Source organism: Cavia porcellus, unplaced genomic scaffold (assembly GCF_034190915.1).
Source record: "Cavia porcellus strain 051 isolate PalLab524CR breed Dunkin Hartley unplaced genomic scaffold, mCavPor4.1 scaffold_8, whole genome shotgun sequence".
Lineage (NCBI taxonomy): Eukaryota > Metazoa > Chordata > Mammalia > Rodentia > Caviidae > Cavia > Cavia porcellus.
The window spans coordinates 16,666,874-16,693,385 of NW_026947491.1; the positions used below are offsets into that span (position 1 = coordinate 16,666,874).

General features: G+C 36.6%; 2 protein-coding genes across 9 annotated transcripts in view; both read left to right on the top strand.

Annotated features, from left to right (window-relative positions):
- The window catches only part of LOC100723071 (zinc finger protein OZF-like), a 41,912-nt gene extending 37,638 nt beyond the window's left edge, over nt 1–4,274 (top strand). For 2 of the 3 annotated variants that reach the window (XM_063254448.1, XM_003464991.5), the window contains one exon: nt 1,130–4,274. In XM_063254448.1, the coding sequence (XP_063110518.1) occupies nt 1,130–2,903 (1,774 nt within the window). In that variant the 3' untranslated portion in view covers nt 2,904–4,274. The remainder of the gene's footprint in view (nt 1–1,129) is intronic. The other variant, XM_013147230.3, reaches the window with a different exon arrangement.
- Nucleotides 4,275–4,426: 152 nt separating this feature from the next.
- On the top strand, nt 4,427–26,327 carry LOC100722795 (zinc finger protein 709-like). Of its 6 annotated transcripts, none has more exons than XM_063254444.1 (5): nt 4,427–4,618; nt 8,596–9,283; nt 21,350–21,499; nt 21,701–21,758; nt 23,268–26,327. In XM_063254444.1, exons 3-5 carry the CDS (start codon nt 21,412–21,414, stop codon nt 25,252–25,254), a joined length of 2,133 nt encoding a protein of 710 aa, XP_063110514.1. In that variant the 5' UTR covers nt 4,427–4,618; nt 8,596–9,283; nt 21,350–21,411; the 3' UTR covers nt 25,255–26,327. The 6 variants fall into 6 exon arrangements, with proteins under 6 accessions (XP_063110514.1, XP_003465038.2, XP_063110517.1 ...); XM_003464990.5 differs by having other exon boundaries at nt 21,373–21,499; XM_063254447.1 differs by lacking the exon at nt 8,596–9,283 and having other exon boundaries at nt 21,373–21,499; nt 23,268–23,288; nt 23,465–23,579.
- The last annotated feature ends 185 nt before the right edge of the window (nt 26,328–26,512 follow it).

Here is a 26,512-nt window from a genome sequence, read left to right on the forward strand (position 1 = left end):
TTAATGCAAGTGTAATGATAGATGTTTTCAACACATCCTCCAGAAAACTGGGTACATTTATGTTTCTAAAGCCTTAGAAGCCACCCTCAAATGATGTTGGTAGGAGTGTACAATAGGAGCATTTAGATAATCAATATACAGATGTCTCAAATGTAAAAATACAAGTTTGTGTATGATCCAGACAAGCCTCTCTATGTATATTCTGAAAGAGTTTTAAATGATCATATCTTTCTTACACATGCATACTCATGCTCAAAGCAGGGTGGGTGTACATGAGTATTCACAGTACCTAAATTCTGGAAATAATTCACAATACCTAAATTGCTGTAACAGCCTGGATGCCTACCATGGAATGTACCATGGAATGTACCCATAATGATCACGTGGGAGAGGCTCAACATAGTGGTACCTTCTTATAATCCCAGCACTCTAATAAACTGAGTGAGCAGGATGACAACATGAAATTCACACTCTAAATTACTGATCTAGAAGACTCTCTAAACATGACATAACAAATCTAGAAATATAGTTTAATGCTAAGACCTTTATTTAATTCTCAACACTGAAACCATGTGTTATGTATTCAGCCATAAAGAATAATATCATATCTTTTGACAAAAAAAGATGGGATTCGGGGGCTGGGGATTTAGCTCAGCGGCATAAGTGCAATTGTGAGTTCGATCCACGGTACCGATAAAAAGGAAAAAGACCAAAAAAAAAAAAAAAAAAAAAAAAAAAGATGGATTCTATCTTATGTAAAGTGAAAAGTCAGGCACATAAAGTGAATTTTTATGAGATATCAAACTTTAAATTAGGTAGTAAAGTTGAGAAGTGGTAGAGAACTAAAAGGCTGACTTGTTGGAGATTGGAAAGATGACTAGGTAAAGAGAGAAGGGTAGAGTGACGAGACAAAAGGTGTCAGAAAATATAAATACCTAAATGAAATTAGATGTCAAGTATTGTAAATATTTATCAATTTGAAATTCCCAAGTGAACACCATCATTTGAGGTATTCACTCAATTTGTTCTTAAACATTTTTATCAGGCATCAAAGCAGAACTTGTCCTGGTAAATTCTTCATAGAGAAATCTTTTTCTTGTGAATGATACTTTTATCTTTTTTCTTATAGAAATGAAGAGGTAGTAAAATGGTATCAACACAAACCTTGGAATCAATATGAAAATCTGTTCTTTTGGACTCCAGGTGCTAATATGGATATGCAACAAGCTGCTTTAAAAGTAGCTGAAAATTTTGTCTGTAGTGAGCTCCTGATTGGGAATTTATCACAAAATGAACTCATTTTTCCTTACATTGGCCTGAAGCCAGATGAATGTTTGAGATTTGATGACCAGCTGTGTATATTTAATGAACATGGAAAAATCTGCAGTGATCTCCAGTCCTTTCTCAAACATGCAGGAATACAGACAGGAAACATGCCTTTTCAACATGAGCAATATGGGAAAAGCTGCTGTGCACATAGTGAAAGAACTCACGTTGGAGACAAGATCATTGTAGGTAAGAAAAGTGTGGAAGTCTCCAGGACTCCCAGTGCTGTTCAGATTTATGGAAGTGTTCACACTGGGAGGAAACCATGTATATGCAAGCGAGATGGGAAAACTTTCAGTACTCAAAGCTGTTTTAAAATTCATGAAAGATTTCACATGGAGGGGAAACACTACATAGGTAACCAATGTGGGAAAGCATTCAGCACACACAAAACCTGTGAAAGACCTAGAAGAAGTCACACTGGGGAGAAACTATTTCTGTGTAAGCAGTGTGGAAAAGCATTTACTACAAAGTATTCTTGTAACATACATGAAAAGATTCATGCAGGGGAAAAGCCTTTTGTTTGCAAGCTATGTGGGAAAGCATTCACTACGCACAGTTATTGTCAAATACATGAAAGATGTCACACTGGGGAGAAACCCTATGCATGTAAGCAGTGTGGGAAAGCATTTAGCACAATTGGTTATTGTAAAGTACATGAAAGAATGCACACCGGGGAGAAATCTTATGTATGCAGGGAATGTGGGAAAACATTCAGCGTATACAGTAACTGCCAAAGACATGAAAGAACTCACACTGGAGAGAAACCTTATGTGTGCAAGCAATGTGGAAAAGCATTTACTACATACAGATATTGTCAAATACATGAAAGATGTCACACTGGGGAGAAACCTTATGTGTGCAAGGAATGTGGGAAAGCATTCACTACAAAGAGTTCTTCTAAAAGGCATGAAAAAAGTCACACAAGGGAAAAAGCTTATGTGTGCAACCAATGTGGAAAAGTATTCCCTACACACAAAGTTCATAAAAGACATGAAAGAACTCATGCTGGGGAGAAACGTTATTATGTATGCAAGAAATGTGGTAAAGCATTCACTTCAAAGCATAGTTGTAAAATACATGAAAGAACCCACACTGGGGAGAAACCTTATGTGTGCAAGGAATGTGGGAAAGCATTCACTTTGCGGAGTACTTGTAAAAAACATGAAAGAACTCACACTGGGGAGAAACCTTATATGTGTAAGGAATGTGGAAAAGCATTCACTAGGTTGTATTCTTATAAAATACATAAACGAATTCACACTGGTGAGAAACCTTATGTGTGCAAGCAATGTGGAAAAGCATTTACTACAAAGAATTCTTATAACATCCATGAAAGAACTCACACAGGAGTGAAACCTTATGTGTGCAAGGAATGTGGGAAAGCCTTCTCTATAAACCAACACTGTCAAAAACATGAAAGAATGCACACTGGTGAGAGACCTTATGTGTGCAAGCATTGTGGAAAAGCATTCACTACAAAGAATTCTCATAATAGACATGAAAAGAGTCACACTGTGGAAAAACCTCTTGTGTGCAAGCAACGTGGAAAAGCATTCACTACAGAGTTATTATAAAGAATGTGAAAAAATTCACACGGAAAAAACCATATGTTTGCAAGCAATGTGAGAAGGCATTTGCTACACACAGGTATCTCTAAAGCCATTAAAAAAATTACAGTGAAGAGAAACTTTATGTATGCAATGAATGTGGGAAAACATTCTTTACACAATAATGCTGTCAAATACATGAAAATACTCAAACACTGGGGGGAAACTATGAGTTCAATGAATGTTGAAGAGCATTCACAACAAAGGGTTCTTACTGTGTACATGAAAAAGTCACATAGGGAAGAAACCTATGCTTGTTTCCCTAAGGAAACAAGCAAGTAGTGTGGAAAGGCATTCACTTCACAGATATTGCCAAAGGCATGAAAAAACTCACACAGATTAGAATCCCTAGCGTGGCAGTCTTATGAAAAAAGATTTGCTACTATATCTTCAACTTATCTAGATCTCACACTGGGTAGGAACGCTTTGTGTTTAAGTGATGTGAAGAAAGCATTCAATATACACTTTTTACAAAATAGAAACAAGTTACACTGGAGAGAATCCCTAAACATGTAAGCCTATTTTGAAAATCTTGTGAAAATTCTTCATATAGTGGAGATATGTACAAATTAAATGGGAACTTTGTTATCATTTCTTCATAAATTTTCCAGAAAAAACCACTCTGAGGGAGATACCCTAGAATGTATTCCTTTTGTGTTTCAGTAAATGTCTAAGTATCCATGTTTTTTACTATAAAAAATACAGACATATTTTTGTGTAAGTCATTGTCTTTCAAGTTAATATATAGTATTTTCTAATTAAATAGGGGGAATTGAATTTTATTTCTCACTTCAAGTAGGATTAGTATTTGTATAGTTTTGATTTTGTTTTGTTTTTAATATTGGGAAGTATGCCCTTTAAGGAAACAAATTTTATTGTTTTTTAATTGATGGAATTTCCCAGTAACTTTGATTTTAGTTTTCATGGTATATATATATATATATATATATATATATATATATATATATATATAAAACATTGGTTGTAAAATAATTTTTTAAATTTAAAGTTATAGTATGTATGCATGTATATGCATATTTAGAGATGTGAACATTGAGTTTTAAAAATACGAGTTGTTTTCATACAATCTGTATATTAGAAAACCTTTGGTTTTTCATATCCTAGTAGAACACCTGGATATATCCCAACATATCAAGTTTGTAATTTCATGTATTTTGCTTTCAAGTCTATGTTAGTATTATGATTTACATAACATTTTGTTTTCTATTCACCAACATTTGGCTTTTTATGCTTATATTTTTATGAACTCAAATTCATTGTAATTTTATTAACAGTTATACCAAAAAATAAACCATACTGTTTTTGATTGTGTAAGAACAGATAGACCATGACTTCTCTGTGAAAGGATATGAATTGGAATAATGTATCAGTTAGCGTTTACTAGAGAAATAAGTTTCATGTGAGACATATATAAAAATTTACAATGTTGGTTTAAAAGGACTTCCTGCACAATCAAATATGGTTGCAAAAGATCTTTATTGCACTAGATATACAAAAACTCCAGTTGAAAGCTTGGTGCCCACTGCAGTCTCCGTGGGAAGCTGTGTCAAGAGACAAGGCATCTGCGCCAGAAGAATGAATGGTCTGAGTTGCAGGCTAAAGAGTCTGCACTGGGAGGCTGAAGTGTCTGCTAGAAGCTAGAGATGACTTCCAAGATGATGGTGAGTACGGTACCTGAAAAGAAACAAGCCTTCCATTTTCATTTCTTTTTTATACCATATGGCAATAATCCTCCCTAGAGTAGGTCTTCCACATCCAGAATTTGCTGGATTAATTTAGTTGGGCATGTAGTACTCAGTCAGTACTACGATTAGTTTTGACACAATCAGTTAACTCTCACAATCTATCCCTTGCTACATTCACACCAGACACATTTCTTTAAACCATACTCTCAATGAAAAGATGAGCACATAAATGTACCTTATGTGTTGTAACTTCAGAATGCAAATGGGAACAAACTAATTCCGTCCCGAGATTAGAAGGGAAATTTTCTTTGGAACATGCTTCTAACATTTCATAACTTGATGACTATAACATACGTTTAACAAGGCTTAATTAAGTCTATTATTAACATATTGCATTGGAAGCATATTGGGAAAGAACTATTACAATTATAATCCTTGTTTCTGTAGCTGATCACAGGGCCATAGCTCTCATTTATATCTAACTTGTACTACCCACCCGGTATTTCCTTGACCATCAGCAAGTCCCTCAGAAGATGGTTCTTCCCTTGATGTGGTGACCCATAGCTTCATTCTTGAAGGTTGTGGAACATTTGACATTCTTTCTGGATTGGATTGTTATAGTTTACCTTTGACTAGTAACAAGGCATGGTTATACTGGGAGGTACCTCACAGGTTCTGCTCTCCAAATATATTTTTCTCTCTTCCATTGTAGAGTAAGTAAGAGTTTAGTTTTCTCTTTGAATCTAGGTCAGTCACCCCCTCAACAGTGAAACTCCTTTTTTAGCTTGATTCCTCAGTGTCATAAGGAAACAAAAATGACCAAGGGGGAAGTCTTTGCATCCCATTCAGTGGTATCCTTTCTGTGATTGCTCCAGCCCCCAAAACTAAGACTTCTGTGTAAACCAGCTGACCATAAAGTCATGAGAACAGGGTTCAAAGTTTTGCTGGTAGATCTCATCAGTAATGGTGAGTGCTACCACTCTTCCATCCCATGATTCTTGAACTCGTATCCTGGTAATAGTGAACACTACTCTATGTTGGATACTGATTCAAAGCATGTATAACCTTTTGTAGAACCTTTCCCTTGTCGTGCAAGCATGTCTTCAAAGGGCCATTTCAACTTTCTATCAAATAATCTGTTTCTGGATGTTGAAGAACATGGTAAGCCCAGTGAATTCCATGAGTGTGAGCCCATCTCTTCACTTCATTGGCTGTCAAATGTGTTTCTTGGTGTGAGATCCAATGCCGTGTGGAATTTAAGGTGAAAAGGCATTATGTAAATCCATGAATAGGAGTACTGGGAGCAACATTATAAGCAGGAAAGGCAAATCCAACTACAATATAAGTGTGACAATAAGTACAAAGCACTCTCCTTTCCATGCTGGAAGCAGTTGAGTCTGACTGCTACCCAGTCATAGGCTGATCATTCCCAGAATTGGTGCCATATTGGAGAATCAGTGGGCATATAGCCATATAGGGCATATATCATTGACTATAACCAGATCTGGCCTGGTGAGAGTAAGTCCATATTGCTGAGTGTGCATGACCACCACCCCTCCCAACATGGCCAATCTATTCAATAGCCTACTGGGCAATTACAGGTATGACTGACGAAAGAATGATGGAAGGATGGAAGGAAGAAACAAAAGAGGAAATAGTGATTGGAAATAGTTTAGAATTTCATTAAATTGAAAATAACATTTAAGATATATCAACCCATTTATGTACATTTTTCCATATTAATGATATTTCTCTTTTTTGCAATTTTGGATTCTATTTGACTTTTACTCTATGTATCTTACATAAATAATTTAAATTGAGCATAGAGGAGAAATTGGCCTGACACTTTTGTGCCATAATACTGTCTTGTCTTTGTACCTGCAGTACAAGAACACAAGTTTTTTCTTCTGGAAAGCAATGGTGTAGCAGTTATATCACAGTTTTGCACATTAATAGGATAAGATGCAAGTTAAGAAAGCTTCAGCAGCTTTGTCAAATCAGACTCCCAGTGAGCAGATCCTTTTAAGTTAGCAATTGCCCCAAAGCTTCAGTGCCTGAGTTTATGGCTTTGTCTTCAATGTCATGTTTGAAACTCACCATTTTATCAACCAATATTTTGCATTTGACCTTAATTCCAAACCCTTTTATTCTGCCCACTCTGGGTCTGTGTGAAATTGTGAAAGTTCCAGCACTATACTATTTTCATAAACTGTCTCTTTTGTGTATTTTGGGATTTTGGGGGGTATTACTTGTTTTGGTTTTGTATGTGAAACACCCTTCATCTTAGTTCTAGTGTCATTTATCCCCTCCTCTGGACTGTACTCCTTTTGGGAAATTTCCTAATTCCTAATATTGTGGAAAAGCTAAGGATATGTGTGCATGGAAACTCTACCTAATATTGTGGAAAAGCTAAGGATGTGTGTGCATGGAAACTCTACCTGCTGCAATCAGTATTCTCTACACAATTGCTGTCTCAGACAGTGAATGGGAATAATTTTTTTCTCATTCCTAACAAGACTATCAATGTTCCAATCTATTGTTTGTCACGGTGTCATACATAGAGTAATTAGTAAATAATAGAAACAAATTCTTTGGAATATTAAGGCTGGAAAGGGTAAAAGAATAGCACAAAAGATCTAGTTAAACACTTTTTCTGCATGATATAATGTTGAATGCTAGGTGACCATGTGTGGAATAGAAAGCACAAGTGAGTTCTGTTTTATAAGATACCCACCTCAGTCATATAACCTTTTTCATATTAATAACATCATTGCATTCAGGAAAGCAGAACAGTCCCATATCTTAACTCTGTATTGTTAAATATTCTGTTCCCAAAATATAAACTATATAAGTCATATTGAATTTTACATTGGGCTGCTGATTTGAAACCACTGACATAAATCAGGAAGCAATCCACAGTGCATGGATATCTGTTTCCCCTTGAATCTCCATGCCCTAAACACAGAAACCTGGGTATCAGGGAGGCTTGATTTACTGCTCTATTGTTGGTGACTTGATCAGGATCCAGTTTTTGCCGTGCATCATTCTTACTTGCCTAAATATTTGTCCTTACATCACATGCAAACGTCAACATTTATTACAATGATTCAACTGGTTGAAAGATCGAGGGTTCCCTGCAAATGTGTTTAATTTATTATTATAAATTCACAACTTGTCAATGATACTGCAGTAATTTAAATACTCTGAAGCACTCTTTCACAGTAAATGAATAGAATGAAACACGTATTGTGATATCTTTATTAAGACTGTAGACTCATAACTTTTTTTTTTTTGGTACTGGGGATCAAACTCATGACTTCACACTTGCCAAGCAAGTGCTTGTGCCCCTGAGCTAAACCTCTGGCCCACTCACAACATTTTATAGAAGAATATTTTTAGAAGTGTGTATCCGGAGGATACTGTGAGAGGAAAACTGAAGTCAGTGCTGAGGTCCTTAACATATCTCTTAGTACTCTTCACTGAAGCATTGGTCTGAAATTCTACCCTCTTCTGTAAATCTGGTTTTTGAGGCCTGATTTTTCTTTCTGGATCCACTTATTTCCCATAGGAAATCATTCAGCATTTGATGTTACATTGTCCACAATCTACTCGCACCTTTAATATGACCTATATTATGATTTGCTTTGGTCTCTGTTCATCTGTTCTGGATTCAAGTATTAAATTACAAAGAAAGGATCTGTTATGTGTTTATAAGCCTTGAAAGCATTCTAAGGTTCTAGCACAGTGAGTATCCTGTAGTTCTTAATAATAAATTAAAAAGTGAGCTCAAGGTCATCATTAAGTGAGGCTTAAGTGACGCCTCAAATGTGATAGGAATAGATATTACAGATAAAAAATAATTTCAATCGACAGAGCAAAGACATGCTACACAATCTGGATACAGATCTGTATTTCCAATTCTGTGATCCTCCCTGTATTCCATTTTGTTCCAGACTGGCCTGGACTCATGACGTCTTCTGAGATAAAGGGATTGATTCTTCCGAAGGACAGTGGCTCTGAAACCTTCTGAGCATATTTGTGACTCATTTTCAAGAAGAGTCCACTGCATCCATTAAAAAAAGGGAGCTTTGAAAAGCTAGAAGTAAAGTCTTTAAATACAATCATTCTAAATGGAAAGTGAGACTGATATTGTGGGAAAGAGACTGATTCAGAATTTCCTGAGTTCCAGTTTATCATTTGAGCTGAGTTTCGTGGCTCAAGTCAGTAATTTCAACACTAAAGTCTTTGGGGGCAGGAGTACAACCGCGAGTTCGAGGTCATCTTGGGGTAGAAAGTGAGCTCAAGATCATCATGAGTTGCACAGCGAAACCCTACCTCAAAAAAGACAAAAAATAAACAATTTATTATTTTAGATCCACTCCAGCTGGAGCAGGTTTGTTTTGCCTGTCACTCTCAGCTCAGCTGTCAGGCAAAGAAGCGGGAATCCATCAGCGATGAACACTGTCTGAACTACCCAATCAGGTGGCAAGAGGGGGAGGGCATTTCCGGTGTCATGGCGCCGCGGGAACCACTGTTCCTATGACACCGACAGGACCCCACTGATAGACCACCTTTTTCCGTGATTTTTCCTGGCTGCGCGCTGCATTGGAAAGATCCTGGGAGACCTTCAAGCACGCAATGGTGACGATGCGGGAAGGGATTAGGGGTTGGGATGGAGCAGGGTGCGGTCCGGACGGAAGTAGTCGGAAACTGCTGTGAGGATCGCCTTACGGCTCCCGTACTCAGCTGCAGACGCCGAAGTCTCCTTTGGGCGCTGCGTCACCCTCTGAAACGTTTCCCTTTTGCCCAGGCAGAGACAGTGCTGGGTCCGCAGCATGCAGACACTGTGCTGTTACACTGCTGCCTCACGGTCCCTTACTGTGCGGCCCAGGCGGAGGTGAATATCCCCGGGTCTGCAGAGAGCAGCGGCTTTGGGGAACCCTAGGATCCTTCCTCAGTGATGGAAAAGTCATCGCTTCAGTTTCTCACATGAGACCTTTACTCTCAACCATGTTACTGCATAAACAGGGCTCATGGTCTCACAACATTGAGGAAAGAGATCGCGAATCCGAAGAAACGAGTTAGGAGGGATTTTATTGGAAATAATAAGACTAGCTCCGTAATTTCCAGAAGTGCCCCGAGTTAGTAGCTCTATGGCCGCTCAATCCAGAGCTAATTGTAGATAAGCAGAGCCCAGTAAATGCCCAGTTGGTTTGTGACCACCTTTTTTCACAGAGGGCTCTGTGGATATAAAACAATCACTTTGAACTCAGGCTTGTTCATCCATTTCCTCAGCATGCACTTGTAAAACGAACCTGGCATTTTAGAAAAACACTGGATATTTAAGTGAGGGTTTCCATAAAATTTAGAATGCTGAGAATCATTCAGGGAATGTTAATGTGTTAACAAGGGGGCGGAAAGTGTTTCTTCTAAGGACGGCTTCCTCAAAGGACTGCATGTTAAAACCACACCGAGAAATGCACTGAACTGGAGCATTTACAGGGAGGCATAATAATTGGAAGAGGACAGGGACTCCATGTCTAAACTTAACTGCCTTGTAGTCTGTGGGCTGTTTCTAGACGCTGTTTTTAAAAATTGAAACACTGAATGAAATGTTTATTAAAAGAAGTATCGAAGTAGAAGTAAATTCCCATAGTTAAGGTCAGTGATTACTTGAATGAATAAAATAAAAGAATTTTTTGAACAGGCAAGAGCAAATGGAAATGGGAGAGCAGGGGATTTTGAAGGCTGGCAAAAACCAGCAGCTACAAAAGTAAACTTTTCCAAAAGTCAGATTGTTCTTAGTGTGATAATAAATGAAAGCTTGTTACTTGTTCTGCCATTGGATCAGAGTTCACGGACGGAAAGAAAGGAGGCTTTAGTAACAGATCAGTATTTCTTCTGTGGCTCACGTAATGCAATATTAGAGGCAATATGAGAATTTTTTTGAGGCAATATTAGAAGTTAGGAAACTTGTCTTGTAGGTTTAAAAGTAGATTGGACATCATCACTGTTGTAAAATGGAAAGGGGTTCCTCTTGGATACAAAAGATTTCAAGATGTGTTTGAGCTTTTTCATTGTACGGAATCTGAAGTCAAACTTTCTCCTAAGTTACATCACTAACTCGCAACTTTTAAAAAACTGTTTGAGAGCAGATCTTACTGAGGTATACTGGCTTGGGAGAAATTTTGATAGTTTTCATCTTCCTGTCTTAGGAGATCATAGATGTTTGTCACCTTGCTAGTTGAAGATCGGGATCTTAAATTACCATGATTTACCAAGAGTACAATGCTTGCATAAAACAGACATCACTGAAGCATGGTGCTGCATACTTTTAATAGTAACCACTTGGGAACTCAAGAATATGTCCTATAACACAGCTTCAAATGGGTAACCTAAAGTGAAGGAAGTGAACCTTGTGCAGTCACACTTTTTGAAAAAGAGAAGAAATTATAAAATGCTAAGTATTTTTGATAGATATGAATAGATGGGTCAATAGAAGTGTGGCAGAGTAAAGGAATAGTTTTTATTTTATTTATCTTTTACTAATTTTGTTGGTACATTTTAAATTTACATCATGATCATATTCATGATAGGCAGTTTGTATCTGTATTTTAAATATACATCATGATCATATTCATCATAGGCAGTTTTTATCTGTATGTGTTTTGATTTTTTTCCTCATTGCCTTACCCTCTCTTCAACCTTAGTTCCCCTCCCTGTTTACAAGAGCTTAGTGTTCTTTTTAATTTTATTTAAAGAAAGATTAAACAAAACAAAATAGGTAGAAATAATACATACATTCAGAGAAAAAATAAACAGTAAGAAATCACTAGTTGATGTTTACATATTGTTGTTTTACAAATCGTTCAAGATAAAAAATGGAACTTGTAAATGGGAATTCAAACAGTGAGCACAAACAGTTCTGTTCAACTATCCAACTAAAACTTAGTAACATGGTTGTCAATCCTATACACTTAAACATACATGCAGTTATCCATATCTTCATTTATGTTTAGATTAAATAAACTAAAGCAGGTTAAAATCATTCTGAACAAAGAATAATAGTATTGTTGGATTTCACATCATGACACTCCATGATCACTGGGTACTGTAGTGTCTTTTTTTTTAATTTAAAGAAAGACTAAACAAAACAGAAAAGAGGTAGAAATAATATACAATTTCAAAGAAAAAAATAAACAGTAAGAAATCACTAGTTGATGATTACAGATTGTCTTCTTACAAATAGTTATTCAAGATACTAAAGTGGAGCTTATAAAGTAGGGATTCAAACAATGAGATTGCAACTAGTTCTGTTCAACTATCCAACAAAAACTTAGAAATATGGTTATCAATCCTATACACTTAAACATACATGCAGTTATCCATATCTTCAGTTATGCTGAGATTGAACAAACCCAAGCAGCATAATATCACTCTGAACAAAGAATAATACTATTACTGGGTTTCACATTATGACACTCCAGGATCAGCACTGGGTGTTTTGGTGTCTCTTTTTCTTGAGAGTATCTGTTCATTTCATCATGTGTCATGTGATCAGTTCTCATAAACTGTTTATAGATTCTACACATGCATGAGTCTTAACATGTATTTGTATCCTTTCTATATTAGAGGGAGAAAAAAGACAAAGCAAGGGAAAACAAAACATATTCCTATAAACACATGAAATAAACATATAAGACCATTGTACAAAGAGTTCTACCATGGTTCCTGTGTTGTCTCTTGTTATCTGCAATAGAATTGGTTATATCATCAGACATAGTATAAGTGAATGTATCAGTACATAACATTAATAAAAACACAACTTTGTATATAATATAGAACTTCAAAAACCGGCAGTTATCAAACCAGAATGTATTGTTGAGTCTTGTCATCTTCAGTGTAGTTGCCTATACTCTCAGACTTGATACTATCAATCATATCAGTTTTGAATAAAATCTTCTCTGCCTCATTTCTGTTATGCTCTTTTTTTGCCATCTATTGTCTGCTTGTCTTCTTCATTCTGTTTTCTGTTCCATTCATTGAGGCCTCTCTGCCACTGTTCCTGAAATGCTAGTAGTTTTCTCTCTCTCTAGAATGCCCTGCAGTGTTCTCTGTGGGGTTGGATTGGTGGTTGCAAATTTCCCAAGTTCCTCTTTGTCTTGGAAGCATCTTGTTTCTCCATTAATTTCTAGAGACAGTTTATCGGGGTATATCAATCTGGGATGGAGATTATTTTCTTTCAGGGCTTGGAATATTTTGCTCTAGGCTCTTCTTGACTTGATGGTTTGTGTTGAGAAATCTGTCATTATTCTGATGGGCCTTCCTCTGTAGGTTATCTGTTTCTTGTCTCTAACAGCTTTTAATATTCTGTTGTTATATTGAATTTCTGGGATCTTGATTATTATATGCCTGGTGTAGTTCTGTTTTGGTTGTAGGTGGTTGGGGTTCTGTATGCCTTCTACATTTGAATATCATTTCCTTTTCCTATGTTTGGGAAGTTTTCCTTAATTATTTCTGTGAATAACCTTTGTAGTTCCTTTGTTTGTATCCCAGCTTCTTCATTTACATTCTTTATTCTCAAGTATTGTTACTGCTTGTTTCCTTATTATTATTATTATTATTATTATTATTATTTTTGGTCTTTTTCCTTTTTATCGGTTCCCGGGGATTGAACTCACGACTGCCTGCTTGCAAGGCAGGCACTTATGCCGCTGAGCTAAATCCCCAGCCCCATTCCTTGTTATTTTTAAAAAGTTTTCCCTTTCATACTCCCACATTGCAAAATTGTCCTCCAGTTTGGATAATCTATCCTTAGTTTCTTTCAAGCAGATTTGCCATCTTTCCATAGAGTTTTTAATTTCCTGGTGATCTCTTTGAATCTGCTTTATGTATTCTGTATTTTTTTTATATTCTTCACCAAATGGTTCTCTCCTGTATTTGAGGTCCTCCTTCTTCCATCTGTGTCTGCTCGACAGGTGCTTAGTATCTCTTTTATTAATCTTATATCTTGCTTTTTTTGGCTAAATATTTCACTTTTCAACTTGTCTATGAGGTCCCGAATATATCTCTGTATGTCACTGGTGCTGTGTCTGATATTGCATGTTTGCTGTTCTCATTCTCCTTTGTATTTACCTGTCCTGGGTAAGTGTTCTCAGGGTTGGCACCTGGGGACTTTTTGTTGTTGCCTCCTCTTCCCATCTTTTTTGCTTCTTCCAGGAGGCCCCAGTTTCTTTCTTTATTGGTTACAATTCTTCTGAAGCACACTGGCTAGATGACCCTTCACACTGCAGTGTGTTAGTGAGTTGCAGACAGGGACAGGGTATGCCAGCCCCTTCGCTCCAGATCCGTCAAGCTGCTGTGGCCTGCACTACTGTATTACTTTGTGTTGCCTCCCCTCCAGACCAGCCAAACCTCCGAGACCTCACTGGGCCAATGTGTGCCACCTCTGCAGGGACTTGACCTCGGATAACCTATTGGGTCTCAGCCGGGTCACATGACCCAGGCCTAGCTTACTCCACCAATCCCGTTTGGGAAGGGAACAACTGACTGAAGTCTCTGCTGCCCCTTGTCCTTGCCAGTCCTGCCCATTCCCAGAATGTCATCTGCCGGATCCCCCCTATTTTTGGAATGGTTCTACTCCCATCACTCACAGGTCGATGTGGGCTCCCCGCCAACTCAGCCTTCCTTTCGGCTGGCCTACCCCTGAATTCAGTGTAACTGTGCCTCCAGTGAGTCGAAGTTGCGGGACCTCAGACAGCTTGGCAAGTCCTGGTGGGACCCAGGGCAGTTATGGCAGGACCCTAGCCAGTTGTGGTGGGACTTCGGCCAGTCGCATCAGGACCTTGCCAGTTGCAGGACCTCCGCAAATCACGATGGGACCCCAGCAAGTCATGGCCTCGACCAGTTGCGGTGGGACTTCAGATGGCTGGCAAGTCACCTTAATTTCTTCTTGGGACGAGAGAATTCATCTCCCTCTGTTTGGGGCTCCCCACTCTGTATTATGTTGAATTCTAAGTCAACTATTTCACGGAACTTCTGTAATCCGTTGCTATCTATGTGCCATCTTCGTTGCTCCTCTCTCCAAGAACTTAGTTTTCATTTTTCCTTGTCTCTTTTTTCCCTTCCATCCTCTGTCCTCCTCCCTAGTTTCTTTGCCATTTAAAGATTTTCCTCATATTTCACATTATCTATTACATATTTTTGTTTTAATTGCACTTTTGATTTCTTACACCAGAGAAGAAGTGTGGTATTTACACATGTCCAATTTATTTAACTTAAGAATATTGTCTCAAAGTGCATCCATTTACCAAAAATATCTCAAGAATATCCTCCTTTATGCCTGAGTAGTATTCCATTGTAAAAAAACTCTTATCTTTTTTATCCATTCAGAATTGATGAACGATTGGGCTGTTTCCAAGATTTAGAAATTACAAACTGTGCTGCTATAAATATAGTGTGCATGTATCACTATGGTATGATACTTTCAATTGTTTAGGGAAGATACCAAGAAGAATAACTGAGTCAAAAGGGACCTCTAGTCCTGGTGATTTGAGGAATCTCTGCACTGATTTCCATAGTGCTTAGTCTACATTCATACTAACAGTGGAGAAAGGTTCCTTTTTACCCGTAGCTCCACCAATATAATGTGATTGATTGATTTCCTGATAATAGCCATTCTTCCTGAAGTGAGAAGAAATCTCTGCATTGTTTCAATTTGCATGTCTTAAATGACCAGTGATGTTGAACATTTTTCCATGTATTTATTTGCCATTCCTACTTGCCTGAGAAGTATCTGTTCCTTTCAGATGACTATTTTAAGATTGGGCCTTTAAATTTGGGTTTCTGGTTGATTTTTTTTTTTTTTTTAGTTCTTTATATATTCCAGATAGCAGTCCTTTTTCTGGAGAATAGGTGGCAAAATTTTTACCACACAATGTATTACGTTTATACATCCTGTGGTTTCACTTGCTGTGTAATAGTTTTTCTGTAAAATGAGATCCTAGCTGTTAATTCTTTGTGCAGGTTTTGTTGTGAAATCTTTGTCTACACTAATGTCTTGAAGTGTTCTACCTATCCTGCCTTCCAGCAAATTTAATGTCTATTTTTTTTTTTGCTTTTTTATCGATACCGGGGATTGAACTCACGACTGCCTGCTTGCAAGGCAGGTGCTTATGCCGCTGAGCTAAATCCCCAGCCCCTGATGTCTCTATTTTAATAGTTAGATTTTTGATCCATTTCAGTTTTAGTTTAGTGAATGATGAAAGATGTCAATCCAGTTTTAATCTTCAGCATGTGGAAAGCCAGTTTTTCCAGCACCGTTTATTAAAGAGGCTGTCTTTCTTCCAGTGAACATTTTTGCTTGCATTATTACAGATTAGATGGCTGAGTGTGTCTGGAGTTGTTTCGGCATCACATAATCTACTCTACTTACTGTTAGGTCTGTTTTTTCTTTCTTTTTTATATGTAGTGCTGCTTTTATCACTTTAGTGTTGTAACAGAATTTCAAGTCAGAAATTGTGATGCCCTTGCTTTGCCTTTGTTGCTTAGATTGGCTTTTGGTATTCTAGATCTCTTCTAGTTCCAAACAAATATTAGGATTGTGTGTTGTAAATGCGTGAATTATGCTGCTGGAATTCTTAGTAGAATTACATAACAATTTTGAGATGATGTTGATTTTCACTACGTTGATTTTCACTACGTTGATTCTTCCCTACCAAAGAACATTTTTTCATCTTCTAGTATCCTTTTTGATCTTGTTTTTTAGAGCCCTACAGTTTTCAATCTTGAAGTCTTTTTACTTTCTTTGTTAGATTGATTGTTAGTTGTTTCATTGTTTTAAATGCTATTGTGAAAGATGTTGTTTCCTTTATTTCTCTCTTAGTGAGTTTGTTATTTGTGTACAGAAAGGCTATTGAATTATGAGCGTTGACTTTGTATCCAACTACACTACTAAATTTTATGATGCTAAATGTAGAAGTCTTTTGGTGGAGTTTTTGGGCTGTTCTATATAGGGTGTCATGTCATCTGCAAATAATGATAATTTGCCTTCTTCCTTTCCTCTTATTGCTTTTATTTCTTTCTCTTGTCTAATTGCTTTGTTTGCAGGACTATTTTGAAAAAACTTAACTGGACTTCCTTGTCTTGTTCCTGACTTTAGAGTGAAAGCACTCAGCTCTTCTACAGTTAGTATGATGTTGGCTGTTTGATGTCATTTGTTTGGATGCTCCTCCTCCAAGCCTCATGCAATCATGGATACAGCTGAATCTAGCATTTGTGATTGGTTAATTGTCCAGCACTGGGATTGGTGGTATGAGTGCTATACCTACCCAGGTGTAGAGCTGATATACAGTGTAAGGGCAGGAAAAAAGGCATGTCTTTTTTTCTCTTGCCTGATTTACACTTTGTTGTTTGGGGTGGTCAAGAACAGTGACCTCACCATCCTGCCTTGGAGCCAGCTGAGTATAGACTGAAACCCAAAAAACTGTAATAAATAAAGCTTTCCTTGTTTCACTTTGGGCGTCAAGTATTTGGTTCAACAATGAGAGGATAAAGTAACTAAGACAGAATTTGGTACTGGGATTGGGGTTTTTGCTGTGACTGTACCTGATTGTGTGGTTCAAGAGCGTTAATGGCTTGTAGGAAGAGTTTGTAAAGGTTTGGATATGTTGCTTGAATGCAAAAAGCTAGAGCAGCCTGCTGTTCTATAGAGGAGATTCTGGTCAGAGCTCAGGAGACCAAAAGGCTGATAGAAAACTTGTCAGTAAAGACCAAGCTTGGGTGACTTCTGCTGGGAAGAAAGACTTTATTGGTTGTTGAACTCCACATGATGTGTGTTATAGTTTGGCGGAAAGTTTGTCTGCATTTTTCTTGTGTCCAGAGACTTTGCCTGAGACTAAGATTAAGAGCAGCAGACTGATTAGTTTGGTAAAAGAAATTTCAAGGCAGTCTAGTGTTGAGGCAGTGGCGTGGCTATTGTTGGGAAATTTTAGCTAGATTTATGTTGTGAATCAAGAGCAAAGACCTCAGCATGATGATTTAAAATAGTGTAAGTTAGGCCAGAAAGCTGTGAACTGTAAAGATAGAGCTGAGACCTTGATTGCTCAGAAGGAACAGAAAAATAAAAACGATGGCCTAGGGGCATCCCAGGAAGCAGTGGGTCTCTACCCTTTGCAGCCTCAAAACTGTTTCTACCTTTTTGTCTGTTTTGCTTTTGTGTTTTTAAGAAATAAAAAATGCAAATGTGAAAAACTTTGCATGGAGAAGAACGTCACAGAGTACTGTATTCTAGAGTGGCAACACAGGCTATAGGAGGTTCCAAAATGGTAGTGGCCACACCAGATTCCTGGATGATGGTGGCATAGAGAATCTGTTCCTCACAATCAGGTTCAGAGAGCTCAGCAAACCAGGCACTTGACCCCTACAGCCAAGAGAGAAGAAACCTGGCTACTGCTCCAGCTGGCAGCAGACCTCAGCAGCCTCCATGTGGTGCTGATTCTAGGTGAATGGAGAATGCAGAAGTTCTGAGATTAAGGCAGCTTCCTCCCCAATTTCAGAAGCCCTGGGAGGCCAAGCATTGTGCCCCTGAGAGGACAATATGTGAAGCCGGGAGTGTGAAGCCTAAGGTACAGTGGAGACCCCAGAAGTGTGGAAAAGCCAGGAGCGTGGATCATCCAAGGAAAGCTGCAAATACTGAGCAGAATCAGCTTAAGAGAGAAGTTGTGGGAGTGGAAACTCCTGCAAGTGCAATGGGGGTGAAGTCACTCAAGCCTTTTGGAGCTCACAACCAGATTGCTTCAGATGCTGAATGTGGAACTCCAAGACTTAACGTTTGCCCTGCTGGACTTCCTTTGGTCCCAATTCTTTGTATCCCCCTGTTTATACCCTTTGAAATGGTAATATTTTGCCATTGTATGTTGGAAATGTTTAACTTTGTTTTCATTTATACAGAGGCTTGCAGCTAAAGTTTGCCTTATATTTCAGAGGAGACTTGGGACTTGGCCTTTTCAGCAATGTTAGGACTTTGACAGCTCTTGGAGATGGACTAAATGTATAAAGTATGTGCATACATCTTTGGGGGAGCAGGGGTGGAATGTTATGGTTTATTCAGATGCCCCCTCCCCAAGCCTCATATAATAATGGGCACAGCTGAATCTAACATTCATGTTTGGTTCATTGTCTAGCACTGGGATTGGTGGTATGAGTGCTACATCTACCCAGGGGTGGAGCTAACATACAGTGTAAGGGCAGGAAGAAGCCTTGTCTTTTCTCTCTTGCTGGTTTGCGCTTTGCTGCCATAAACAGCAGCCCCACCATCTTTACTTGGAGCCGGCTGAATATAGACTGAAACCCCAAAAACTGTAAGAAATAAACATTCCCTTCACTTTGGATCAGATATTTTGTCTCAATGAGAGAAAATGTAACTAAGACACTGTTGCTTTGTCATGAATGGCTTTTAATGGACTGAGATAAAGACCTATTGTAATTTTCAGTGAGTTTTTATCATGGATGGATGTTGGACTTTGTCATGTGGCTTTTCTGTATCTTTAAACATGATCATACTGTTTTTGTCCTTGGCTAACATGATATATTACATTTATATATTACATTTATAGCTTTTTGTTGTTAAACAATCCCTATAGCCCTGGGATGAATTCTGCTTGCCATGGTATATAATCTTGATGATATGGTGCATTTTTTGCCAGTTTCTTACTGAGGATATTTATATGTATGTTCACTAGGGAGATTAGCTTCTAATTGTATCCTTTTCTGGCTTTGGTGTCAAGGTAATACTTGCTTCCAGGAATGAATTTGGGATTATTATTTTCCTCTAAATTTCATTAAAGCATTTGAGAAGCAATGGTATTAGATCTTCTCTAAAGTTCTTGTAGAATTCAGCAGTGAATTTAACAGATATGGACTTTTCTTTGTTAATAGATTTTTAATTATGTGTTCAATTTCATTAAGTGATATTAGGTTATTTAAAATGTTATATCTTCTTGCTTCAGCTTTGATAATTCATATGTATTAAGAGATCTGTCCATTTTTTCTGCATTTTCTATTCTATTAGAATATAGATTTTCAGTATAGGTATTGATGATCTTCTGGATTTCTGTAGAATTTATTGCAATTTTACCCATTTTGTTTCTAACTACATGAATTTGAGTCTTTTCTTTTTTGATACGATTGACTAGGGTTTTCCTAATTTTATTATTCATTCAAAGAACCAATTATTTGTTTATTGATTCTTTGTATTGTTTTCTTAGCCTCCATTGCATTAATTTTTTTTCCATTGCATTAATTTGTGCTCTTTCTCCCATGTATAAGCTTTGGTCTTGTATTTCTCTTCTTATTCTACAAATTTGAGGTTGATCTTGCTCTTTTTCCTGGATGTTGAAATTCCTCACTATAAATTTCCCTCAAAGACTGCTTTCATTGTGTCTCATAAGTCTCATTATGTTGTATTGAGATTATCATTTATAAAACGTGTAATTTCTTCCTTTATTTCATCTGTTTTCAGGAGGGTTATAATTTCTATGTGTTTCTGAAGTTCTTGTGTGTGGGCTTTTTGCCATTGATTTCCAGTTTCATTCCACTGTGTTCTGATGATATGCATGGGATAGCTTCAGTTCTTTTGCATTTACTTAAACATGTTCTGTGAACTAGCATGTTTTCTATTTTGGATAATGTCAATGTGTAGCTAGGAAGAATGCATATCCTGATATTATAGGGTAGAACACTGCAGACATCTACTAAGTTGATTTGTTCAAACACTTAGTTCAATTCTGATGTTTCATTGTTGATTTTTTTGTCTAGTTGATCTGCCTGTTTGTAACAGTGTTTTATTGAGGTGTTTCCCATTATAGTTGTATTAGTAAATATTGGATTTTTCATGTCCATTAATATTTGTTGTATGTAGTTGGGTGCATTAATATTCTTGTTGTCCCTCTTCGATTGTTTCTTTTACTAGCATTTAGTAACTTTCTTTGTCTCTCCTAATCAGTCTTGGATTAAAATTCATTTTTTCTGCTAACAGAGTAGCTACCCCTGCCTTTTTCTCAGTTCCTTTCATATGAAGTTTTGACTTTTGAGTGTGGGAATTTCTTTTTGAATTATATGTGTTTCTTATATGCAGCATGTCATGATCTTGCCTTTTAATACAGTCTGTGTGTCTGTTTCTTTTGATTGGTAAATTGAAACCATTAAGTATGATGGTTATAACTGTTGTGCATGCACTTATCCTTGTCATGTTATTTTCCTGTAGTTGGCTCCCATTTTTTCCCCTCCATTGAGTTGCTTGTATTGCCTGGTGGATTCGTTCTGTTGGTGTTCATGCTACCTAAGTACAATCAAAGAAAGAATGACTTAATTCTATGAATAGTCAGATTTAAATAGGCATAGAGTTTGATCTATTAGAAAAATTTGTTTAATATTTATCCTCTTTTGCGTTTTGTGGATGGTAATTTCCATGGACTTTCTATGAGCTCTGTTTTGAAACAGTGCACAAATACAATTTCTGGGACTCTTTCAGTCAACCATGGTACTCTTTTGCTACCGCTGTAGCAGTGAGTTGCAGTCTAGCATCAAAATTGCTGTGTGAAAATATATCCACATTCATGAGTTTGTTGACCAAGGCAATCAAGCTCAGTTCAGTTTTCACAAGAGGAGTTCAGATATCTCAAGTTGTAAATCTCAACCTTTTTTCAGGAAATGTATCTGTGATTATTTAGGAGCCAGTTTCCTTGGAGGATGTTGCTGTGAACTTTACCATGGAGGAGTGGGCTTTGCTGAATCCATTCCAAAAGGACTTATACAGAGATGTGATGTGGGAAACATTTATGAATATGACTGCTATAGGTAAGGATGACATTGTTTTCTCATTTATGCAATCATAGAGCATTGGTTCTTGCTCACTGATAGTGATGTATTAAGTAGAACATGAAAACATTTTGAAAAACATCTCAGACCTGTTTATATTTTACTGTGGTTCTAACTGCTACCTGCTAGTTGTTGTATAATGACATAGTGATTTTTTTGTATTTCTTGGCTACAATTCAGGAAGGATCTGGGAAAACCAGCAAATTGAAGAATACAAAAGTTGCTCAAGAAATCTAAGGTAATTTTCATTTACAAGGAAAAGTAATATTCCCTAAGAGTTGGTGTATGAGCAGAAACATTACAAGCAAGGAATCTAGAAAAATGAAGTTATGTTCACATTTATTTAATCTCAAAAAATTCTTTTAGTTTTCATATAGTTGATTTTGTATAATTTGACCTTTAATACAGAAATACTCCAATATAGGAAACTAACTTGGCAAAAACACTGTGCTATAAGAGACACTGTCTCATACATCAGTATAAAAGCCTTCTGTTATGATCAATGTCATGAAAATGTATGACTTTGCATTTAGATAATGTACGTAGGTATGTATGAGAAGAATAAATTATGGACTTTGATAGAAACTCATCTTCAAATTATATATGCAAATATGATATGTACATTATCTAAAATATTGCTAACTTGGAAGCAATATTCATAAGGCAAATTATTGTTAGTGTGGTGATAGTTTGAAAACATCCTTCAGAGAATTGGATACATTCATGTTTTAAAATTCCTAGGAGACACCCTCATGTTTTGTTGTTAGGAATATAAACTATTTTGATTATAAATATACAGATGTCTCAAATGTAGAATTGCAAGTTTGCATATGATCCAGGCATACTTCCCTTTGTATATTTTGAAACAGTTCACAATTACTTTATCTTGTACATATGTAGTCATGCTCAAAGCAATGCATGGGTATTCACAGTCCTTGAGTTGTGGAAATAATTCACAGTACCTGATTTCTCTTGAAAGTCTAGATGCCTTTCATGGAATGTATGGATGAAGAACATGTTGGATAGGCTCAACACAGTGGTCCCTTCTTCTAATCCCAGTACTGTGGTAAACTTAGTGAGCAGGATGACAACATGAAGTTCATGCTCACCAAATTAGTGATTAATTAGACTTCAAAATTAGACTTAGAGATAAAAAATCTAGAAATTTAATTTAGTGTTAAGAACCTTGTTTGATTCTTAGCACTGGAAGAACATGCTATATGTTCAGCCATAAAGGATAATTATATATTTTTTGACAAAAAAACCAAAACCAACACAAACAGATGAGACTCCATCTTATAATGTTAAATTAAATAAATGAGACATACAATGTGAATTATCATTTGTTTTATTTTATGCAAGGTACCAAAATTTAAAATAGGGAGTAAAATTAAGAAATGCTAGGGAAAAGAAAGGCTGATTTGTTGGAGGTGGGAAACATGGCCACGGTAAGGAGAGAAGGGGAGAGTGATGGGGAAAAAGGAGTGAAAAGGAATGTATAATCCATATATGTATCAAGGACATAATTGAAAGTAGACCCTAAGTATTGCAAGTATTTATCAATTTAAAATTCTTCATTGAATACTATCCTTTGGAGAATGAGTGTTTTAGAGGTATCCTCCAGGGCAATCAGCCAATTCATTCCCATAAAATTTTAGCAAGTATCAAACCAAAACCTGTCTTGATAAATTACGGATATGGAGACCTTCTATTGTGATTGATACTTTTGTTCTTTTTTTCTTCACAGAAATGAAGAGGAAGCAAAATGGTATCCATATAAATCTTGTGATCAATATGGAAATTTATTCCCTTGTTCTCCAGATGCTAAAGTGGACATGCAGCAAGCTGCTTTAAAACCAACTGAAAGCCTTGCTTGTAGAAAGCCCCTGATTGGGCATTTATCAAGAATTGTTCCCATTTTACCTTACATTGGCCTGCAACCAGATGAGTATTTGGGATTGGATGATAAGCTGAGTAAATGTATTGAGCATGGAGAAAGCTGCAGTGATTTTCAGTCCTTTATGAAGCTTGCAGCAATAAAGATTGGAGAGACACCCTATCAATATGAGCAATATGGGAAAACCTACTCTGCATGTAATGAAAGACCTGACCCTGGAGAGAAGACCACTGGAGGTAAGAAAAGTATGAAAGCCTCCAGGACTCCCAGTGGTGTTCAAATCCATGAAAATATTTACACTGGTAAGAAACTGTATGTATATAAGCAATATGGGGAAACTTTCAGTATTCAGACTTCTAAAATTCATGAAACATTTCACATGGAGGAGAAACCTAAGGTATGTAAGCAATGTGGAAAAGGATTTGTTGATAAGCCTGCATTTCATAGACATAGACAAACCCACACTGGTGAGGAACCCTATGTATGTAAGCTATGTGGGAAAGCATTTAGCACTCACAGTAACTGTCAGAGACATAAAAGAATTCACACTGGAGAGAAACCATATGTATGTAAACAGTGTGGAAAAGCATTTACTACAAAATATTACTATAACATACATGAAAAAATTCACACAGGAGAAAAACCTTATGTTTGCAAGCAATGTGGGAAAGCATTCACTATGCAGATTACCTGTAAAATACATGAAAGAATTCACACTGGAGAGAAACCGTATGCATGTAAGCAATGTGGGAAAGCATTTGGCACACAAACTCAGTGTAAAATACATGAAAGTATTCACACTGGGGAAAAACCTTATGTATGTAAGCAATGTGGAAAAGCATTCAGTGTACACAGTACCTGTAAACGCCATGAACGAATTCACACTGGGGAGAAATCCTATGTATGTAAGGAATGTGGGAAGGCATTCAGCACACACAGATACTGCCAAAGACATGAAAGTACTCACACTGGGGAGAAACCTTATGTATGTAAACAATGTGGGAAGGCATTTACTACACACCGTTTTTGTCAAATACATGAAAGAACTCACACTGGGGAGAAACCTTATGTGTGCAAGGAATGTGGAAAAGCATTCACTAGAAAGAGCTCTTACAACATACATGAAAAAAGTCACACAACAGAGAAACCTTATGTGTGCAAGCAGTGTGGAAAAGCATTTACTACAAAGAGTTATTATAAAGAACATGAAAAAATTCACACAGGGGAAAAGCCTTATGCTTGCAAGCAATGTGAGAAGGCATTTGCTACACACAAGTATCGTCAAAGACATGAAAGAACTCACAGTGGAGAGAAACCTTATGTGTGCAAGCAATGTGGGAAAGCATTCAGTACACACCAATGTTGTCAGATACATGAACGAACTCACACCGGGGAGAAACCTTATGTGTGTAAGGAATGTGGAAAAGCATTCACTACAAAGAGTTCTTATAAAGTACATGAAAAAAGTCACACAGGGGAGAAACCTTATACATGCAAGCGATGTGGCAAAGCATTCGCTACACACCAATACTGTCAAAAACATGAAAGAACTCACACTGGGGAGAAACCTTATGTGTGTAAGGAATGTGGAAAAGCATTCACTACAAAGAGTTCTTACAATGTACATGAAAAAAGTCACACAGGGGAAAAGCCTTATGTGTGCAAGCTATGTGGGAAGGCATTTACTACACACCAATACTGTCAAATACATGAAAGAACTCACACTGGAGAGAAACCTTATGGGTGCAAGCAATGTGGAAAAGCCTTTACTACAAAGAGTTCTTATAACGTACATGAAAAAACTCACACTAAGGAGAAACCTTTTGTATGCAAGTAATGTGGAAAGGCATTTACTACTCAAATATTGTCAAATACTTGGAAGAATTCACACAGGTTGGAAGCCATGTATGTAAGCCATGTAGAAAAAGATTTGCTAGTAAGTTTTCATTGTATATACATAGATCTCACACTGGGGAGAAACTTTTTATATATAAGCAATGTGGGGAAAGCATTCAGTGAACACAGATTTTATCAACTACTTGAAATAATTACACTGGTGAGAAACTCCATGTATGTAAGCCTATTGAAAATCTTCTGAAAATTTCTTATATAGTGGAGACCTGTCAGATTATATGAAAAATTGTATATCATCATTTCATAAATTTTTTTGAAAATAAACTTTCAGGTAGAGATATCCTAGGATCCTATCCTTCTCTTTTTCAGTAAGTGACTTATAAATATCTAAACTAAGTAATTGTAGTCTTTACTGTAAAAATATTGACATATTTTTGTAAAGCCATTGTCTTTGAACTTAATACATAGTATCTTTTAATTAAATAAGAAGAATTGTAATGTATTTCTCACTTCCAAGTAGAATTAGTATTTATATCATTTTGATTTTGTTTTGGTTTTAGTACTGGGAAGGATAGGCCACTAAAAAGCCAAAAAAAAATTTTTTTTGTTTTTTAAATGATGAGATATCCCATTTACTTTGATTTTAATTTTTTAAAAAAAATTTTAATTTTAATTTTCTTGATGTATATACTTCACATTCTTTGTAAATATTTTTTAAATTTCAAGTTATAGTATATATGTATATGTATGCATACTTAGAGACATATAAACATGAGTTTTGAAAAGCTGAATTGTTTTCACACAACCTGTATATTAGTAAATGTTTGTTTTTTCATATTCTAATAGGATACCTGGATATATCTCAACAAAATTATATCAAGTATGTAATTTTTCCATTGAAATTATTGTTAATATTATGATTTACATAAATTTTGTTTTTTTACAATCACCATTTTACTTTTCATGGTTATATTGTTATAACTTCAAGTTTTGTGGTAATTTTGCCATCACTTCTATGAAAAAATAAAGCATACTGCTGTTTTTGGTTGTGAGAGATCAGATGGACCATGACTTGACTGTAAAAGGATACCATGAATTTTAGGAATGTATTATTCAGTGTTTACTAGAGAAACAGGTTTAACATGAGACATATATAAGAATTTACAATGTTGGCTTGAAATAACTCCTACATGATCAAATATGTAAGAGTACAACAAATCTGTTTTGTACTGCATATCCAA

Coding starts and splice junctions, on each gene's coding strand:
- LOC100722795 (XM_063254443.1), top strand. Junction 21,500..21,700: donor TATGAATATGACTGCTATAG/GTAAGGATGACA, acceptor GCTACAATTCAG/GAAGGATCTGGGAAAACCAG. Junction 21,759..23,267: donor AGTTGCTCAAGAAATCTAAG/GTAATTTTCATT, acceptor TTTTCTTCACAG/AAATGAAGAGGAAGCAAAAT.